The sequence below is a fragment of the Centropristis striata genome, chromosome 10 (genome assembly GCF_030273125.1).
Source record: "Centropristis striata isolate RG_2023a ecotype Rhode Island chromosome 10, C.striata_1.0, whole genome shotgun sequence".
NCBI classification, from domain to species: domain Eukaryota; kingdom Metazoa; phylum Chordata; class Actinopteri; order Perciformes; family Serranidae; genus Centropristis; species Centropristis striata.
The window spans coordinates 7,771,918-7,793,239 of record NC_081526.1 but is presented as its reverse complement, the minus strand read 5'-3'; the positions used below and the strand labels follow the sequence as shown (position 1 = coordinate 7,793,239).

At 36.7% G+C, this 21,322-nt stretch overlaps 2 protein-coding genes across 3 annotated transcripts; one reads left to right on the top strand and one right to left on the bottom strand.

Moving 5' to 3' along the window:
* Positions 1-2,247: 2,247 nt before the first annotated feature.
* Positions 2,248-6,835, top strand: LOC131979485 (uncharacterized). 2 transcript variants are annotated; one of them, XM_059343481.1, is made up of 4 exons: positions 2,248-2,824; positions 3,326-3,470; positions 3,818-3,967; positions 4,535-6,835. In XM_059343481.1, exons 1-4 carry the CDS (start codon positions 2,462-2,464, stop codon positions 4,912-4,914), a joined length of 1,038 nt encoding a protein of 345 aa, XP_059199464.1. In that variant the 5' UTR covers positions 2,248-2,461; the 3' UTR covers positions 4,915-6,835. The 2 variants fall into 2 exon arrangements, with proteins under 2 accessions (XP_059199464.1, XP_059199466.1); XM_059343483.1 differs by having other exon boundaries at positions 2,249-2,824; positions 3,329-3,470.
* Positions 6,833-19,806, bottom strand: LOC131979484 (polypeptide N-acetylgalactosaminyltransferase 5). Its single transcript, XM_059343480.1, has 10 exons — positions 18,059-19,806; positions 16,478-16,644; positions 16,125-16,244; positions 14,034-14,169; positions 12,494-12,613; positions 12,294-12,411; positions 10,533-10,862; positions 9,126-9,206; positions 8,621-8,773; positions 6,833-7,706 (listed from the first exon to the last, which is right to left on the bottom strand). Exons 1-10 carry the CDS (start codon positions 19,165-19,167, stop codon positions 7,572-7,574), a joined length of 2,469 nt encoding a protein of 822 aa, XP_059199463.1. The 5' UTR covers positions 19,168-19,806; the 3' UTR covers positions 6,833-7,571.
* Between the last annotated feature and the right edge of the window lie 1,516 nt (positions 19,807-21,322).

Below are 21,322 nucleotides of genomic sequence, written 5' to 3'. Positions count from 1 at the left end.
GAACAGAAACCCCACACATTTCCTGTAATATGTCTCACTTCTTTTGGTTTCCTGCTGCTGATGCAAAAGAAAGAGAGAGAAAGAGAGATAGACGGGGGCATTGTCACAGTATGATAAACAAAACTTCTTAAATGTATTACTATTACTATTACTATTTAGAGATCATTAAAAAAATAATTTTCATTTGATGGTATTATGAAGCAGAATATGAAATGGGCTCATAAATGCTTCTTATGATAAAGATTTATTATGAAACAGTTATGTCCTGCATTCAAACTACAGAAATATTCTCAGCAAGTAATTTCAAAGCAGCTACAAGGCGTCTTTAAGTGGTCATGAAAAAGTCTCTATTTAATACTAATGCATCTATATCAGGGATGGGCAACTGGAGGCCCGGGTGCCGCATATGACCCGCACCCTCACTTGTAGTGGCCCTCAGTACAACTACATGCATTTGAGCATGAAATCTTAAAAGTGCAGTGTAAAAATGCACAAAATTACTTCTTGCAAATTAATGTTGGTCTGCTGTTCTTGCACTGAAAAAGAAGAAGAAATCACAGTAAGTTTTTTTTTTTTTTAAACCTTTTGTATTCCTATTTATACTGTTATACATGCATTTGAGCATGAAATATGTTAAGTTACTGCACTGTAAACATATTTAAAATTGTAGTTTCATCATATCTGGTTAAGTGCACGCTCCTATATGTGGCCCTGTGATAGTATCGATGAAAAATTGTGGCCCCCTCCAGCATTTCAGTTGCCCATCCCTGATCTATATTATCTACAAGCAAACAACTCCGTCACTGAGAAGAATATATATTTATATATAGTTATTCTTAATGCCTGTCATCGGGTCTGATGAAATAATTTATGGCAAACAGACCAGAAGTGCCTAAGTTTTATATTTTTCCAGGCGAAGTCTGGCAGTTCTCTGATACAGGGGTAGGATCAGCAAAGAGAAAAGAAAAGCTAAATATATAATATATATAAGATGCGGTGCTGATGGATACACTACTGTGTTTGTCCACAGGGGGCGCCAAAATCAGCACAAAAGTTCTTTGTAGTGACTTTAAGGTATGAGGAGTAAAAGTAGAAGTTCTGCAGTAAAACATTCCCTATGACCAGAGGTGGGAAAAGTATTGAGATCCCTTACTTCAATAAAAGTACTAATATCACATTGTGAAATTACTCCACTACAAGTAAAAGTCCTGCATTCAAAACTTACTGAAGTAAAAGTACAAAAGTATCAGCATCAAAATGTACTTAAAGTATCAAAGTTAAAGTACTCCTTATGCAGAATAGACCCACTCAGAATGTTTTATATATTACAAATGTATTATTTGATCATTTGTAATGATGCATTTATGTAAGCAGAGTTTTAATTTTGGAATGGTATGGCTGATTGAACTACTTTAAATACTGTTATGAGGTTTAATAATACAATTTTTTATTATATATATTAATGTTTTTTGTTATTTCTTTGTGTTTTTGTGTTTTTATCTGTTTTTTGTGTGTGTGTCATTTCTTTTTTGTAATTCTTTTTGTGTGTTTTTTGTAATTTCTTGTGTTTTTTTGTCATTTTATGTGTTTTATCTGAGTGTATTCGTATGTTTTTTGTAATTATTTTGTGTTTTTTGCGTTTTGTCATTTATTTGTGCTTTTTGTGTGTTTTATATGTGTTTTTTGTAATTATTTTTGTGTGTTTTTTGTGTTCAAAATGTTGATCCAGTAAGTTGATCCAGGCTCAAACTCCAAAGGGTTAAGTACTTCATACACAGTAAGGTAGACCTATGGGCCCTTTCAAGGGTCACAAAATAAATCAGGGGAGGAAAGGGAAAACCAGAAATCTGTATTCTCGTTTTCTCTTATCTTTGCTTTTTGGGGGGTTTACGTCTTTGTAGCATGAAGAGGGCTGATATTATGTGTTGAGCACACTGCATGTTGTCAGGTTATATTAATATTTGAGATGCCTTACGTAAGATGCAGTGGTATTCATGTGCACTTAAATCTTAAGATGGGGCTTAGCTTCAGCTCATGCAAAAACAGTGTAAAGAAACCTTATAGGGGAATGTTAATCCAGACTAAAAAACATTACAGAGTGAAGGTGGTCACCCAGCAAAGATTATCAGAATGAGTACAATCACTTCATATGCAGATGCCAGAATCACAAAGAGTCTTTGTTGGGGCCACAACAAAACCCCCCTTCTTCGCTGATTCAACACGCACACAGAATTACATGGTACTAGCACTAGAGAGCACACTGGAGAGCTCGACCTGCTGAAATGCAGCATGGATTTTTTTCCTAACTCTTTGACAATAGATAGGAAGTACTTTGGCAACAAACTCGGAGCGCTGGAGCAGACGATGTGATGATGAAAAGCCAGAGGTTGTTTAAACTTGGATCCAACAAATAATCTGCAAAGAAAGAACAAGAACTATTCTTAGAAAGAACAACAGACAGATGGAGATGGAGATGGAGACGAGCACTTTGCCTCCAAAGGCCCCGAGACTCTCAGTGGACGAAGATGCTCTGGCATCTCATGTGCTGGAGATCATAGGCGGGTTCAGTCTGGAGGCCCTTCAGACCCTGGAGGAAGCTGGAGAATCAGACGTGTGGCCGATGGAGGAGGGAGACGACTCTGTGTTCTACAGCGACGAGGATCAAGCTCACCAGGACAATAAAGCAAACACAAACAGCGGTTTTGGTGCCAACGAGCGCAAGCTTCTCGTCAACAGTGTGGCAGCTGAGGAGGATGATGCAGAGGAGGAAGAATCCTTTACTAATGAACAAACTGCAGAGTTGGAGAAGGATGTGACTCAGCAGGTCATTCTTTTTTTTTTTTTTAACTCATTCTTTATTTAATTTTAAGAGAAAATAACGAAAAAAGAACACAAAAACCAAAACAAAACAGCAGTGTCAGAGGGATACAAGTCTTTTGTAGTGGTGTTACAATGTTTTTAACTTCATTCAGAGTCCTAGTGGTGTCTCTGTAGTGAGATTTGTACGTTGTCCATTTGTCCCATTTTGTGTAGAATTCCGTGTGTTGGAGTCTCAGTATATATAAGTCTTTCCATATTGTATATCTCCTCGACTGTGTCCAACCAGTAATCAGAGTTGGAGAGCCTTCACTACACCATTTCCTTGTGATTACCTTCTCGGTTGCAGCCAGAAGTATTTTGACCAGATAATTGTCCTCACACTGTTACATAGATATAATACCTCAAATGGCATTGGTAGTTTGTAGCCCAGTATTTTTTCCCAATTCAACCCATACGTCATTCCAGTATTTTTTTTTTTTTTTTACCTTAGCTTTTCTTACCTCAGCAGGTAATTCTGACTGAACAAGAAGAGGAGAGCCAAGATGCCAAAACTGAAGATCAGTCAGATCCAGGAGCAGATCCAACTCCAGTTTTGGCTTTTCCAGAAGTTTCCATGTCCAATTTAATGCAACAACCCTTTTTCAGCAAAGGTAAAAAAAAACCCACCTCGACCAAGTGTAGTAACGTGATTTCATTTTTTTTTTTTTACTAATTTTGCAGTGTGCATTCAGCATTTTTTGTGTTAAGTGTTTTTTGTTATTTATTTTTTTTATCTGTTTTTTTGTGTTTTTTATGTGGTTTTTGTGTGTGTTTTTATGTGTGTTTTTTGTATTTTTTTTATGTTTTGATGTGTGTTTTGTATGTATTTTTGTATGTGTTTTTGTAATTATTTTGTGTTTTTTGTGTTTTTATGTGTGTTTTCTGTCTTTTTGTGTGTGTTTTTTGTGTGTTTTATGTGTGTTTTTGTAATTATTTTTGTGTGTTTTTTGTGTTCAAGAAGAGGAAAGCCAAGATGCCAAAACTGAAGATCAGTCAGATCCAGGAGCAGATCCAACTCCAGAGATGTCAGAGAGCACCTGTGGAGAATCTCTAAGCTGCACAAGTGGAGGCATCATGCAAACACAGCAAATTACACCAACAGGAAAAGGTAAGAGGGATTTAGAATCAGTGGCGGCTCTAGACTAATTTTACTGTGGGGGCCAAGCAGGGGCCAGTGTATAATCAGAGGGGCCCATTAAAAAATGGCAAAGATGATATTTAAGCATTCAAAACCTTTATTTTAGCTCATTTAAAATTTTCATTTAAGAATTTTTGGAAGATACAAATACACTGATTGAAACAATGAGACTTACCAACAATAATTATTTATGTACGACAATGACATTTCTCATTTTTGTGCACAATTACTTTTAATTTATTTTGAAAGTGCGCAATTAAACTATCATACAATGTATACATTCTGGGTTCCTTTTGTGTACAATGAGATATTGTTTGAACCAAAAATAGGTGAGAATTGTTCCGTCGTTCATCGTTATAAATTGATCATTTCATTATTCATTTGACACAGGGGCCACAGCAGGGGCCAAGGGCTTCTTCACAGGGGCAGTGGCCCCTCTAGGCCCCTGTGTAGAACCGCCACTGTTTAGAATTATTGTGCAGAAAAAATCTTATTTTACAGAATGCAAACAGTTTTATCGCTTCCTTTTCTTTATAGTGAATCTAGCTGAGAAAGAAGAAGTGACACCAAACCTTGAACCCTTTGATGTAACTAATAAGGAGAGTTATACAAGGCTGAACGGGAAGGCAGAGCAGGTGTCCAGCGCTGAGCTCCAGATATCAGGTGACACACAGCTTCAGGTGGAGCCACAGCAGGACCACAACTTCCACGCCCCTGTAGGATTTCATCAAAAGCCCAGTCCAGGCTCCTCCACTCTGCCTCTGCTGAGGAAATCCTGCAGCAGAGTCAGCACCCAGGAATCCTTCAACCACCTCTCTTCCTCCTCCAAATACAGCACCGTGTGCTACCGCAAGATCCGCAGAGGCAACACCCGCCAGAAGATCGAGAAGTTTGAGTTCATGGTGGTGAATTTGTAAAAAGATGGTTTCTTTTCTGGGAAAGTATGCAGTTGGACATGACGCATAACAAAACTGATACATCTATGTCATGTATACAGAAGCCATGAGACACATAAGAAGAAAAAAGGTCAATTTTCTAGGTCTGCTCTAATTAGTTTTCGTCTGTATTTATGACCTCAGAACAGGTGAAAAGGGTTTTTGCAGTTGTTTTACTTGTGATCTGTGAAAGATGGGGAAATAATTTAATTCACAAAACAGGAAGCATGATTAATGAACAAAGCTTTAGCCTTTGAACTCTCTCATTCATTTTTAACTAACAGCAACATTTTGAAGCAGGACAGTCCTGTTGTTTTAAACACTGAAAGTAAGAATTTAACTTTAATAATTATAATAATAATGCATTTTATTTGTAATGCAGTTTACATTACAGGAAATCTCAAAGTGCTACAGGTTAAAAGCAACAGTCTAATTATAAAAAGGATAAAAAAGGAAAAAACAGCTAAAAACAGAAGGAAAAGTATACATACATACATACATACATACATACATACATAATCTTTATGTGTTTATTGTTGTAATATATCACAAAAAACTGATGTGCATAACTACAATATGTTTTAAACAGGACTAAATGCATTTATGTCTTTACTTACTTATTTTCTCTAAACACACGGTGTATGTATTATGCTTTTGCAATTAATCTACACTATTTGGATATTAGTGCCCTTTTGCCTCTTGTGGCCAAAATGAGTATTGCAACAACAAACACTTCAAACACTTCAAAAAGTATCCTGGCACTTTTTTTCTACACAAATGTCTTCACAGAAAAAAAGATTTAAAAAAATAAGAAACTTGGTATATAAATCCTGATAAAGACTTCCCTTTCACCTGTTTTAAATAATAAAAAAACACAGGAGAGAAAACTATTTAAATCAGACATTAATAATTGGATCACCAGAGTATTTTCTATGTTGCCTCTCATGGCTTCCATACATGTGGTGCCATTCGCATATTTATTTGTTCTAAAATCTACTTGTACATAATATTGGAAATCTCTGATGTAACTCTCCAGCTCACACAAGTTTTCCAAATGAAGATTATTATTTTATTATATGTTGTGTAGTATCTGATCGGAGAGCAATGCCTAAAAAACATCTCATATCTAAGATTTATGATTTTCATCTGATGCTTTAAGGATGAAAACATCTTATGTAAGGAAGGTATTTAAGCAGCAGATTACACAAATAAGACGCCTTAAGGGTTTTTATAATCCTACTAGCTGTAATAACCAAGATGTTGTTTGGTATTAGAGCTTCAGTAGCTTAACCTCTAGCATTAGGGTAAGTATTTTTGAGTGATTGGTGAAGGGAGAAGTATTATATTTACTTAAGTAAAAAAAAACCCCAATACTGCACTGTAAGAAACCACAAAAGGTCCTGCATTGAAAACATTACTTATCTTAAAGTACTGTATGTTTGTATAATCAAAAAATATATCTAAAGTATTGAAAATAAATGTACTCAATGCAGATTAATTCAGACATTTTTTTTTACATAAAAAATGACTGAAATGCTCAAAGTAGTTCTGTCAAACTACTTGATTAATTACACTATATTTTTTTGTCATTGTTGGGCAGTTTAATTTATACAAAAACATATTTTATAAACTCTTCATATGTTTTGAGTGCAAATATCTTAAGTACAGTAATTTCAGACATTCTATCACTGCAAAAAAATTCAAAAACTTTTTGTTTTGTTTCTTCCAACTTTGTCAATTCTGTATTTTATTGCACTTTTTGTGTGAAGCACTTTAGTGCAGCTCCACTGTCTGTAAAGGCGCTATATAAATGAATTTGACTTTGACAAAAACAACTAAATATATATTTGCATGTCCTAATGGCTCCTGGATAAAGAAACAATAAAGAGATACATGATAATAAGTTCTCATCGGCATCCTTTTATTTTGACTTTTCCATCAGTATGTGGTTAAAGGATTTGATAACAGGCCACAAAATCATGAAATCACAGCACGTTGGGTTTTATACACAACACTTCCCTCTAGTGACAAGAAGAAATTCATACAAATAGACAGTTTTCACAAACAAAAAAGAAACCTTCACCTAAATAATGGAGCATTAAACACCATAGAAGCAGCCGTTTCCCTCATGTGCCTCACCAAACATAAAAATACGACATCTAGAAAAAAAGATGTTGCACCCAAAGGAAAAAAAAAAAAAGATGTATTTAATACAAAAGTACACATTCTACATGCAAATCATTGAAGTCATTATTCAGTCCCAGCAGAGCAAAAAAACACAAAAAGACATTTATTCTTTTTTACATCAAAGCGGCACTGTTATTCTTTGGCAGGGAGATGATATGTTGGAGTGTTCTTCCTCAGATATGAATCTCTGATCCAAAACAGAGAGACGCTGCTCTCTTTCCTCAGGCACAGGAGTGTTTAAATCTCAAAGTCAGTCCAAGCTGATATGATAAAAGGAAATTAAAAACATTGCACATCCCCACATCCCCCTCTGCTTTACACCACTTCACTGCCACCAAAGCGCTTCCTGTGGACAGTATGTGTCAGTCTGGACCCCAGACCGTACCGTACTGTAGTGTGTGAGGTCACTGCAGGTCTCTATAGTGCATGTTTGACACAATCCAGCCCCCTCGCTACGCATGGTAGTTGGTGAACTGCCACTTTTGGAAAGCGCTCATGGTTTCACATGGATTGAGGATAAGAGTGCCATCAGCCCCCGCCTCCAGGCACATGTGGTGGGAAACGAACTCTGCTATGAGGTGCTCCGCCTTTATACAAACAAAACAGGAAGCATGATTAATGAGCTTTGGCCTCTTTGATTCTAGGACACTAATTTCCAACTGACAGCAACATTTTAACCCATTTAGGCCTAAAACGCCTGGAAAAAATTCCTGTAAAACCTCTGGGCGATTTTAAAATAACCCCCTAAAACCTGAAGTTTTTCTGGAAATTCAATAGAAGTGTCACCGCTTCCTACTAAATAATAGATTTTTCAGCCTCTGTAGCAGATAGAAATGAAATTCAAAAAGTATTTGCTGTCATATCTGAGCTCCCTCCGCTATAGTCGTCTTCCGCCATGATTTCAAAGTTCTGGAAAAGTCCCACGTTGCATTGCGATACTCTCACATGTATTCTCATTTTGTGTCTTTTTTTAGTTATTTTGTCATTTTATGTCTTTTTTTGGTGATGATTTCAAAGTTCTGGAAAAGTCCCATGTTGCATTGCGACACTCCCACATGTATTCTCATTTTGTGTCTTTTGTGTCTTTTTTTAGTCATAGTGTGTCTTTTTTTTAGTCATTTTGTCTCTTTTTATGTATTTTTTTGGTCATGTTGTGTCTTCTCTTGGTCATTTTGTGTCTTTTTTTGGTGATGATTTCAAAGTTCTGAAAACTCCCATGTTGCATTGCGACACTCCCACATGTATTCTGATGCATTTCATTGGCCAAGAGACCGAAAATAGGTGGAAAAAAAACTACAAATACTACAAAACGACGTATCCGCTTTCCCGGGTTTAATAGTAGAATAACGCAACAGCCCCCTCGGTTTTAATGGTAGAAATGCGGTAATTCTTTCCCGGCTTAAATGGGTTAAAGCAGGGCAGTCCTGTTTTCTGAGTAGGAAAAAGGAAAGAAAAACAAAGATCGTAGACAAAACAAACAACACGCCCAACATCAACTCACCAGAGCGGCTTTAGACGACTTGTGGAACCAGCGATGGTCACTCTTGGCGTTGTCACACACTTGTAAAGCGAGGCTGCTGCCCTGGTTGTGGGGAGTGATGCATAGATCCTGCTGGCGAACGTGCCTCATCCAGGTGTAATTAAAGTGCTGACTCTGAATACCAGAGAGACAGAGAGAGAGAGAGAGAGAGAGAGAGAGAGAGAGAGGAGCCGTAAGGGTGTAATTATGCTCCATGAAAACTGAAAGATTTTGAAGGATTGCTCAGTGGGGCTGCTGTAAATCCAAAACGACCACATTTAGAAAGGCTCGGTCTCGTCTTGGACTCCACCCTTGTTTATCGTGGCTCGTGTCCTGTCTTGGACTGATTGCATTTGTCCCGATCTAGATCTATTCCTGGATGTTTTTGTTATGCGCCCCCCTTAATTATATCAGTCATGAGGCCAGAATTGCACAATACGTACCCAATTTCCCCTGAAACATTGCCAGGGAAATAAAAAACACCTACCTGCTTGCTGAGATCACATGTCTCGAACGACAGAGAGCCCTTCTGCAGACTGAGGCATTTTCTTAAGCCACGATTAAAGACCTACAAGGAAAAATAACATGAAAAAATAACTTTACAGAAGTGAAACAACTGCCCTGGAAACATTTGGTTTCTGATTTTCATTAGTGCATGACAATTGGCCTTGTTGCTGTTCTCATTTCCTTCAATGGATCCTGACAGAAAGCTGAAAGGATTAAATGGATAGCTGCTCTTTGTTCCAAAGGAGCACAATCACAGTCTCTGTGTGGGTGGATTTTGTTAAAGAGGACCTATTGTGCTTTTATTTTTTTTCTTTCATTTTTGTCATACAGTCATGGAAACAATTATTAGACCATTGTTTTCTTCAATTTCTTGTTCATTTTAATGCCTGGTACAACTAAAGGTACATTTTTTGGACAAATATAATGATAACAACAAAAATAGCTCATAAGAGTTTAATTAAAAGAGCTGATATCTAGACATTTTCCATGTTTTTTTATTTTAATAATAACCAAAATCATTATCAAGAAAACCATGGAAAATGTCTAGATATCAGCTCTTAAATTAAACTCTTATGAGCTATTTTTATTAGCTATTATATTTGTCCAAACAAATGTAGCTTTAGTTGTACCATTGCATTAAAATGAACAAGAAACTGAAGAAAACAAGGGTGGTGTAATTAAGAACCAAAACACTTTAAAAAAGTGAAATAGTCGAAAGAAGTCTTTTTTTTTTTGTCATTTTGTATCTTTTTTTGGTCATTTTGTTTCTTTTTTTAGTCATTTTGTGTCTTTTTTTGGTCATTTTGTGTCTTTTTTTCCGTAATTTTGTCTCTTTTTTGGTCATTTTGTCTCTTTTTTTAGTCATTTGTGTCTGTTGTGTCTTTTTTAGCTATTTTGTTTCTTTACTTTGGTCATTTTGTGTCTTATTTTTAGTCATTTTCTGTCTTTTTGCCTCTTGTAAGTCTTGTTGATGAAACAGCTTTGTAACTTTTGATATTCTAGTTTCAAGCATGTATTTACTCAGTATAGGTCATAAAATCTCAGTAACAAGCTGTAATATCTTATTTAGATAATTAAGGACCAAAACACTTAAAACAGTCGAACATAAAAAAATGCTGACTAAGAAGAACTATCCTATAAGCATATATCCCCTTGATCTAAGATATTTCATCTTACTGAGATTTCAGCTTTTGCAGTGCATAATGTTACAATGTGAAATGTTCATATTAAAAGTGGCCATGGCGGTAAATCTTACAGAAAGTGTAGTGGATTAGAATGGCAGACTGCACCTTTAAGAGGCTCTCAGCAGAGATAACAACAGAAGCTGAACAAACTTGAATTTTTAAGCCCTTAAGAAAATGTAAACAAAGATTTTGGATCTACATACCAGGCCTTCAGCTTTGACTAGAGGAGCGTTCATGTCTGGATACACGTTGTCCAGGTACCACTTGAAGCTCTTGCACTGGAGCTTCTTCCTCAGCTCGATCTGCTCGGTGAGGTTGCCGATGTCGATGGTCTTTTTGTCCAGCAGGTGGTGGTACCCGTGGCCGTAGAACAGGTCCTTGTACTCGTCCAGCCAGACCTCGGCCACCCTGGCCAGGTTACGCTCTACCGTCTTCTGCCTGTCTTTGGGGAACTTGTAGGGATTCTGTCCTCGGAAGATGTGTCCCACTCGAGAGCAGGGGATGATCTCGATCTCCCCTCCACACATCCAGATCTGCTCAGATAAGAAGACGGAGAATGAGGAGTAATGTCAGAGGAGTTCTTGGGACTTTACAAACACATTTTAGTCATTATGGCCCGACTCTCTGGAACTTGCTACAACAGGAATTAAACTCTGCTGCATCTGTGTCTTCTTTTAAGCCATTTAAGCCGGGAAAGCATTACCGCATTTCTACCATTAAAACTGGGGGTGCGTTATGTTTTGTTTGTTTTTATTTTTCTGTCTATGTAAATGCAGCTATCTTAACATATGGAAGTTGAATGACGATACATAAATGTAAAAGCTGTATGTCAAAGTGTTATAAACTGAAAATAAAATGAAAATATTGTGGAAAAAAAAACAAAAAACTGGGGGTGTTGTGTTATTGTACCATTAAAGCTGGGAAAGCGGATACGTTGTTTTGTAGTATTTGTAGTTTTTTCCACCTATTTTCGGTCTCTTGGCCAATGAAATGCATCAGAATACATGTGGGAGTGTCGCAATGCAACACACATTGATTTAAAAAAAAAAAAAAAAAACTTTATTGAAGGTTTGGACAAATAAACTCAACTTCTCATGAAAGCCAAAGGTAAAAGCTCTCAAATACTTTTTGAATTTCATTTCTATCTGCTTCAGAGGCTGAAAAATCTATTATTTAGTAGAAGCGTTGGCACTTCTGTTGAATTTCCAGAAAAACTTCAGGTTTTAGGGGGTTATTTTAAAATCGAGGTTTTACAGGCATTTTTTACAGGCGTTTTAGGCCTAAATGGGTTAAAAGCAGACTAAAAACATATCTGTTTTCATTAGCTTTTAATTAGGTTTTTAATTTCCTTTTAATATTAAGTTTTTTATGCTGTGTAATACATTTGCATCATACATGTTTGTAAATTTATATCTGTAATAACCTACTTCATGTTATCTAACCTTACACTGTATGCCTTTATATTTGTATTTTTGTTTCTTTTTGTAATATACAGTCATGGAAAAAAAATATTAGACCATTGTTTTCTTCAATTTCTTTTTCATTTTAATGCCTGGTACAACTAAAGGTAGAAATATAATGATAACAACAAAAATAGCTTATAAGAATTTTATTTAAGAGCTGATATCTAGACATTTTCCATGGTTTTCTTGATAATAATCAAAATCATCATCAAGAAAACCATGGAAAATGTCTAGATATCAGCTCTTAAATTAAACTCTTACAAGCTATTTTTGTTGTTATCATTACATTTGTCCAAACAAACATACCTTTAGTTGTATCAGGCATTAAAATGAACAAGAAACTGATGTAAACAAGGGTGGTTTAATATTACCATGACTGTATGATATTTGCCTATTTCCTTTTTTTGTTTGTTTTTCATTTATTGAGTCTATGCCTGTCGTATGAAATGTGCTATATAAATAAACTTGAAATACCATGTATGGTTTAGAAGAACAATATACCTTGAATGAGATCTCCATGTTCTCCCCACCCCAAACATCCAGGCCAGGATCATAAGCACCAAGTTCATAGAAGTATTTTTTGTCGATGGAGAAAAGGCCTCCAGCCATAACTGGACACCTGTAACATACAACAATGAATAAATACAAATGCCGTTGAAACAATAATGAAATATAAATATGAAATTGACTGGTTTGGGTACCTGATGGGATCCGAGATGGTCATTTTATTCTTCTGAATATAGTCGTCTGGTAATGCACTCCAGCCAAACACCAAAGGCCATTTGAAAATCCCTCTTTGGAAGTTGTCAACCAGCATGTAACTGAGAACACAGAGCCACAACAGAAACACAAACCTTTAAATTATATTTGATATAATTGTATAATCCATGCATGGTAATCCAGATGTGGATGATTCTGCATCGATGCAGTGACAGTCCATAATTAATAAATCAGACAGATAATGTGGGTAGTAGACTAGGCTTATACTATTAATTTTGGTGATCAGGAATGTCCTTAGAGCAGTAGGAAGTTGTTAGAAGTTACAACTTGACTCCAAAAGTCGGCTATACATTTTGTAAAGCACCTAAAATAATAAAAAGTGAACCCACATTTATCAGACCAGTAGTATTTATTGATGAAAAAGTAACCATGTGTTCTAATATAAAAAATAAAAAAAGGATGTAACACATCGTGGTGCATCGGGGAATCAAATCGTATCGTGGACTAGATAATTGTAATTGAATTGAATTGTAAGACCAGTGAAGATGCACAGCCCTAATAATTGATGCAGTTTCCTTCTACATGACCTACAACCTTTAAATTGCGCACATCAAGGCTGCAAAACAGCTTCTTTCCCACGGCAATCAGTGTGGTAAATAGATTCTGCCCTCCTGGTCAGTAACACAATTCACTCTGGATTTCCACCCTGATTCATCTCATCTGGAAGTCTATTTAGCCTACCTATCTTTAGGAGTTTTAAAGTGGCTACAAGGTTCAATTTTCCAATAATATTCTAATAGTTTCCAGCGAATATCAATGTTCAATGTGTATGTGCTGGATGGTGTGGTACCTTATGAAAAGTAAGTATTTTATGGAGTTGCAGTCGTTGTAGTGGTCTGCATGTAATGTACAAATTCTGTTATTCGCGATTAGCATGCTAAGCGGAGATTTAGCTTTATTCACTTCTTATGTTGCATTACTATGTAATTCAGGGATGACATTCATGTTGCTTAGCGTAATGCCCATAATCATTTGATATGAGATACTTACATGCAATATAGTATATTATATCAGCTAATTGGGTTTATGTTAATGTACTTTTAGTGCAGCATACTGCAAAATGTGCTATCTCATGATTAGCATGCTAACGAACACATACTTCAAATATGGGCACTGCACTAGTTTATGAAATTTAAGTGCAATATTTAAATCTGTTTCTCTGATGCTGCTCCTGTGCTCCCTGGTGATCCTGGTGATGATGATGATGATGATGATGATAATGATGATGAGGCTAAAACTTGTTGATGTTTTAAAGTTTTTAGTTTTAGTATGCTGTATGTATTTGTCATGTGGAAGTGATTGTGTTGTGATTGCGTGTACTGCATTCTTTTTAGTAGTTGCACATATGAATTTCGTTGTACTGCTGGTATAATGACATTAATGATTCTATTCTATAACTGTGTAGAAAACATGATCAAATCCCAACAACAGCTTGTCAGATCAGTAGAGTTGCTGATTCACCTCATGTCCTTGTCACTGATGACTTCGATAACAGGACAGGGCACTTTCTTGCGATCCAGATAGACTCTCTCCAGCAGCGGCTCCAGCCAGCCAACGTTACATTCAACATGGGAGTCGAGGAAGGTAAGGACCTCACCTACAGTGTGTTATGGGAAAGCAAACATCCTGCTGCAGTTAAACAAATAACCAAATTAGCATTTAAACAGTCATCCCTTTCAGCATGTATCAAAGAGAGCTCTAAAAGGCAGTTGTTTATCTAAGTATGTAAATAATACGAATAGTACAGCTTAGTGATAGATAGTGAAGGTGGAAAATAATGTGCAGTGCAGCTGGGACTCATTTTCAATGTGGCATAAAGAATGGTGAATATAAAATATTTTACGTTCCAAGTAGCTTATAGGAAACCTCAAAAACACTTTAAAGCACCAAAAAGTGATTAACACGGCTGGGACATTTCCCCACATCGTTGATATGAAGTGAAGAAAGCTGCAAAAATATTAATTTAATTAAATGTACAAATTCTAATATAAAAAAAATCTAAGCATCAATTAAGTCATAAAATGAAGGAGTCATCATTCAACTTGGTGTTGTGTTGTTTTGTTAAAATATCTTTTTTTTGCTCTTATGTTTCAATACTATCAGTCCACATATGATATATGATATATACTCGTTATTTCATGCAAATTCTACTAAAATGGTGCAAATGTAGTTGCACCAAACATGCAAGCGGTGTTGATACAGAGACTGGGTCACAGACTTTCTATCCTTTTGATCTATTTAAATGCATTAACCTGCACCCAGCTCAGATTTCTGAAACAGAGAAGACTCAACCTTAGGCAAATACCCAATCAGTGTGAATGACTAAACCAGAAAGCGAAGATTAACTTAATAATGTTTCACTGTCTGAGAGAGCATGTTCTAACTTGACAGCAAACATCTTTTCACCTGAAAACGTTACTCTTTGTGTCCTAACAAAGCTTTAGCCTGCAGGATATATTTCCCCCATCTCACAATGTAATAATCCTTCAACCTGGTTTTAGTTATTTTATATTAGTTTTAAAGGCACAGTAACAATTTCAGATTTGAGTTTTGTTAACATGCTTCTTCTTATCTGACTAACTCTGCACTAAAGCTGCAGAAACACGGTCTATAAACTGCATGTTTTTTTTTAGCTGCGTCTTATTGATGGGGTGGATGACAATTTTCCACACAGTTATAAGCTTGTGCAAGCAGACAACCCACAAACCCTCATCTCAAATTAGAGTGTCGCCATCTTCCACAACTCACACACAATGATAAAATTAAGCCGGAGTTTAAATAATAGGAGTAAATGACTCACCGGGAGATGCCAGCCAATTAAAAGTACCCAACCCCAGAAGACAAGGACACGCTTGTCTGACTACATGATTCAATACTCATGTGAATTCAGTTTACTTCCTCTCATCTGTGTCTCCATCACTTTTGTACATAAGTGTGTGTGCGTGTGTGTGTGTGTGTGTTCTTGTATTCCTACATAGTGAGGACCAGAACACGTTTTTAACCAACAGAGTGAGGACATTTTTGCAAAGTGAGGCTTTTTTGAGATTTCAGACTTTGTTTTAAGGGTTAAAGGTTACATGATAATGATAATTAACTGAAACTGTATTGTTTGGTTACAAAACTAACTAAAATTATAGTGAAAATGTCCTTCGTTTTCATCTTTGTCAACTCATTTCATGCATAATGAAGATGGATCAGACAAAGGAAATAAAGGCAAAGGCATAAAGGCACCCAACAAATACCCCATTACAAAAAACTAAAACTAATTAAAACTAAACTAAAACTAAAGCACTTCAAAAAAATAAATAAACTAAAACTAGCAAACTCACTCTAAAAACTCATTAAAACTTACTGTATTTGAAAACAAAAATTCACAACAAAATTAAAACCAAAACTAATGAAAAATCCAAAACTATTATAACCTTGCTAGGGAATTCAATGTTCCAATGAAGGCCCTTACAAAGATAGAAGTACAAGAATGTGTGTGTGTGTGTGTGTGTGTGTGTGTGTGTGTGTGTGTGTGTGTGTGTGTGTTCAGCAGTGGTTGGTTACCTTGTGCTACAGCAGCTCCAGCCAGTCTGGCCCTGATGAGACCCTGCCGCTCCTTCAGACGAACGATTCGCACTTTGGGGAACTGGGACATGTACTCGTCAAGCGGCTTCTTCAGCTTTTCTGCCAAAAAAGACACAAAAAGTCACAAAATGACTAAAAAAAGACACAAAATGACCAAAAAAGACACAGAAAAGACACAAATGACCAAAAAAGACACAAAAAAGACATGAGACAACAGCCCAAGACTCCATAGAGTTAAGTTGCAGCTGCAGTTGTCAATTTTGTCACCTTGTGGAAACGCAGAAATCTCAAGGTAGCTACTCTAGCTGTGAAGCCTTCAGGACTTTAATTACCTTTGGTGCTGAAATCATCCACCAGGATGATCTCTTTGAGGAGGTGTGGTGGAGACCTGTTGAGCACACTGTGCACAGAGCGCAGCAGCGTGGACCACACTTCATCCACGAAACAGAAAATCACACTAGTGGACGGCAGGTTATCATGGACCAGATTCTGTGCACACCTGCAAAAAGAAAAAATCAGCTATTCAGCTTGGCCGCCACAGCACTGTGAGGGCTAAATCTCTGCAGGAGACTTTAATCAAATCAAATCAAACTTTATTTATATAGCACTTTTCATGCACTGGAGAATGTATGTGAATGTATGTGGGGATAATGGGAGGGTAGAGGGGGGGCTGTCTGTGAATAGCTGGATATGTATGTTTTATATTGTCTTGTATTATGTTAGAACTCTATTTTTTATTTTTTAAATCTAAAAGCACCAAGAGGACTGCCATCCAATGTCTTTGTATTCTGTGCAATGACAATGAAGATTTCTATTCTATTCTATTCTATACATATAAATGCAACACAAAGTGCTTTACAAAAAATAAGAAGAAAAACAGACAATAAAAATGACAAAACCCACCCCTCCCATCCCCACATACTAGGGTTGTCAAAAGTATCGATACTCAAAAAAGTTTACATAAATGTTGGTGACTGAAAAGTGTTATTTTCTCTCTTGAAGTCCCAGAATGAAGCAGAGAAAAGTCGACCTGCAACCAAACAGCAACACACACAGCCGAAAATGTTGTTCTAATTGTTATTGTTTATTGTATTTATTTATTTTTTGCACTACCTCAGACCTGAAGCTTGTTATCATAGTTGCAGTTTCTTTTTGCACAACTGTTTTTTATTATAAATATTTAACCTGTGGTTCTGTTCATTTTTACATGGTGCATTTTTCTTGTTAATAAAAGTATTTCTGTTACATTTTGGGCTCTTTGTTTTTATCCTTATGGTATCGAAAATGGTAACGAGTATCAAATATTTTCCTGAGTTTCGGTATCGAGTTGAAAATTTTAGTATCGTGACAACCCTAGAGGGTAGAGAGGGGGGCTGTCTGTGAATAGCTGGACATGTATGTTTTATATTGTCTTGTATTATGATAGAACTCTATTTTTTATTTTTTAAATCTATAAGCACCAAGAGGACTGCCATCCAATTTCGTTGTATTCTGTGCAATGACAATAAAGATTTCTATTCTATTCTATACATATAAATGCAACACAAAGTGCTTTACAAAAAATAACAATAAAAACAGACAATAAAAATGGCAAAACGCAGTAAAGTGCTGCCCACTGCTCCTTGCATGGTGTGTTAACTTGTGTGTAAAAAAGGATGGGTTAAATGCAGAGGTGGAATTTCCCCATTGTAGGATTAATAAAAGTAATTAATCTAATCTTAATCTAATTTTAAAACCCACCCCTCCCATCCCCACACACACACCTGCATGCACACACACGCACATAGACACGCACACACACAAACACACACACAATCACACACTCAGACTCACACACAGCACATAGTGATTGACAGTGTAGAGACATGGCAAGGCACTGAGGATCCAGATGAGGAAAAAAACTTTAGACTCACATGTCCGGCCTGGTGTCTGGGATGGCCCGGTCCACTGGGATCTGGTCGCTCAGGTAGACATTAAAATGCCCTTCATCCCACCTCTTCCTCACCTCTGCATCTTCACTACTGGCGACACGTGCCGCCTGACCAAACTGACCCTTTGCTCTTGCATTCCTGGGAGCGTTGGTCACATCCAGAGAAAGCACTTTGTGGACTCCTGTCTTCCTGACTCCTATGGAGTTATCCTTGGTGTCTTCTTCTGCTTTAGCTTTGACTGCAGGTTTCGGGGTTTCCTTCGCTGCCTTCACGTCACTCTTGGCAGTTGCCTTAATGTGTTTGTCCTCTATTTTCTTATTTACCTCCTTTCCTTTTACATCCTTGTTTGGTGGTTTGGACGTTACTTTAACAGGGTGCGGCTCCTCTGCCTGAGGCCGACTCTCTTTCTTGGTTTTCGGCTCATCCTTGACTTTTTCATCTTTCTTTAAATCAATTTTGTCCTGAGCGTTTTGTACGGCATCTCCACTTTTAATTGGCCCCTTCTTTGCATGTTTGTTCTCCTTTCCAGGTGGCACTTGGGTTATATTAGGCACCACAACAGGCAATTTCACTTTAATAGAGTCATCTATTACTTTACTTTTCTCTAACTTTGTCCCATTCAAATCCACGGCTTTGTTCTTTGCAGGAGCATCCTGCTTTGGCGGGGCAGCTCCTCCTTTATGTTCATTAACAACATTTTTGGGAGGCTCAGTCACATGAACTTTACCTTCTTGGTGATGAAGAGAGATTTTATCCCTCACCATTTGATCCTGTTTCTTGCCCCCTTGTCTGTACACTTGGGCTAGTTTGAGGCTTACATCGAGTGGTCCTTTTCCAGCAGCATGTGTGACAGCAAAGTCCAGCCTCTGAACTGGGTGTTTGAAGCCCCTTCTCATCCCCTGAGTCACCCTGTTCTGCTGCTTGAAAACCTCCCTTTCTTTAATGATTTGATCCTTCAGCAGCTGACTGTTCCCATCGTTTATTGACAGGCGGAGAGCAGCCATGTCGAGCAGCAGCCAGATGACAGAGGCAATGAACACAAATGCGAGTACCCTCCCACTCCCCCTTAAGTATCTCCTAATCTTCATCATTAGTGATTAAACAAAAAGGAAATCTGGGTGGAAAATATACAACGTGTCAAAGTATGACAATGTGTGGCCCACTTCGGAGTTTTAGGCGAAGTTTTCTTCTCTTTGGTGAAGTTAACTGCCTGCGTGGCATGCTAGAGATATTACACAGCAGCAGCAGCAGGAGTCGGTGTTGTCAGTAGAGCAGCGTCACACTCACACACAAAGCTACAATGTAAAGTTATGTTGCCATACCGTGCAGCTCCGGTCACCTTCAGCCACCGGGGGACATCCTGTTGGTTCGTAAGGTAAAAAAAACTTCTTCGTCACCCAAAGTAACTTGGCTAAAGTTGTCGGTTTCTTCGCTGAATATCCACGCCACAACTTTGACTGACACACGGTTTTGTATGAGGACGTTGCGACCAACTTCCACTCTGTCAGTAAACTCTGATTGGACAGATCTGCAGGAAAGTCTCGGCCTGCACGGAGAAAACGGCAAGCTGGCCGGAGTGAGCTGCAACCGTACAGGAAGTTTTGTAATAGCTTTCAAAATAAAGCGCTCACCGGTCGTTTTCAGTGTGGCAGAATGGTGAATCTGATATATTTTACGTTCAAAGTAGTTAATGGGAAGCCTCAAAAACACTTTAAAGCACGAAGATGTATTCTTTACCCATAAGCAAAGTTTCTTATAGTCAGGCAGCTTAGCAAAATAAAGGGGACACGTCGGACAAAAGCACCATTTTTTCCCCAGCAAATTTAAAATGAATTGACATTTCTGTTTGAATTTAATGGGTGTTAGTTTCACTGTTTATTCACTTTCATATTTACTTTTTCCTTTTATTTATTTATTTATGTTTACATTTTTTCAAATAAGTAATTTGTGTTAGCATTTTTTTAAATAATGTAATTTATTTTTTAAATATATTTATTTAAATTTACATGTATGTATTTATTTCTGTATTTTTTTCATTGACTTATCCCCACTATTTATCTCCCCAAACTGGTTTATTTCTTGATTATTATTATCATTATTATTAATAATAATAATAATAATAATAATAATGATGATGATTTATAATAATAATGACTTATAATAATAATAATAATAATAATAATAATAATGATTTATAATAATAATGACTTGTAATAATAATAATAATAATAATAATAATAATAATAATTATTATTATTATTATTATTATCATTATTATTATTATTATTATTAGAACATCATTCAGCCCATCTTATTGTACCATTCTACCTACCTTTTTTTTTTACATGGCACTTCAACATCACTATTTAGGTTAACTTGACTGTAACTTAACTAATCTGCAACTGGACCATGTGATGCAAGAAATTACACCATTTATTGCAAAAAAAAAAAAAAATAGGCGTACTCTTTAAAGAGAATTTTATTCTGTATGTGTTAACCGGAAGCGACTCTTTAACTCGGTAGACTTACAGCTTCCCGTTTACGTTGGCAAAAGTACACCCAGACGCGTCAACCTGTAAACTACAGTTAAAGCGGAATGTGCAAGTTGCCAATGACCGTGAAATGTCTTCAGTCAGTTGTTTGGTGTACTTTCTGTGAAGAAAAGCTCTGACGTCATCATGTCTTATTGTTTTACGTCGGTTTAAATGTCATACATAAGCAGGACCTGCACAGTCAGTAATGCACACACCTTAAAATGCGGTTGAACTTGATTTACTGCTGTGATTAATCTGAAAGGTAGGCTACCTGTGCGGTCATACTTAAAGCAGGTGACTTTTTTTATTTATTTAAATCAATTCGTCACACTGCTGTCATTTTTCATCAAAATTGTTGTTGTTTTTTGTTTTGTTTTTCTGCCTAAATCATCTCCTCATGACGCCGGCCAGCTATGGTAAAATCACCTACATCCTCAGTTGATCAGATCATGTGATTTTACCCCTTTAAGATAATAGCCTATGTCAAGTGTGTGATTTAAGCAGATGTATTATGCCTAAGTCAAAATAAAATGTGACTTAGGCAATTTTTTGAACATGCCTTTGTGACTTAAGCAAGATATGGTAACACTTTATTTTGAAGGTGTCTACATAAGAGTGACATGAGCATGTCATAAACATGACATGACAAGTATCATGAGCATTAATGTTACTTAATGCTCATGATACTTGTCATGTCATTTTTCTGACAAGC

Coding starts and splice junctions, on each gene's coding strand:
- LOC131979484 (XM_059343480.1), bottom strand. CDS start 19,167: ATGATGAAGATTAGGAGATACTTAAGGGGGAGTGGGAGGGTACTCGCA. Junction 12,614..14,033: donor ATCAGTGACAAGGACATGAG/GTGAATCAGCAA, acceptor CTGTGTTCTCAG/TTACATGCTGGTTGACAACT. Junction 10,863..12,293: donor ACATGGAGATCTCATTCAAG/GTATATTGTTCT, acceptor TTATCTGAGCAG/ATCTGGATGTGTGGAGGGGA.
- LOC131979485 (XM_059343481.1), top strand. CDS start 2,462: ATGGAGATGGAGATGGAGACGAGCACTTTGCCTCCAAAGGCCCCGAGA. Junction 2,825..3,325: donor AGAAGGATGTGACTCAGCAG/GTCATTCTTTTT, acceptor TTCTTACCTCAG/CAGGTAATTCTGACTGAACA. Junction 3,968..4,534: donor AATTACACCAACAGGAAAAG/GTAAGAGGGATT, acceptor TTTTCTTTATAG/TGAATCTAGCTGAGAAAGAA.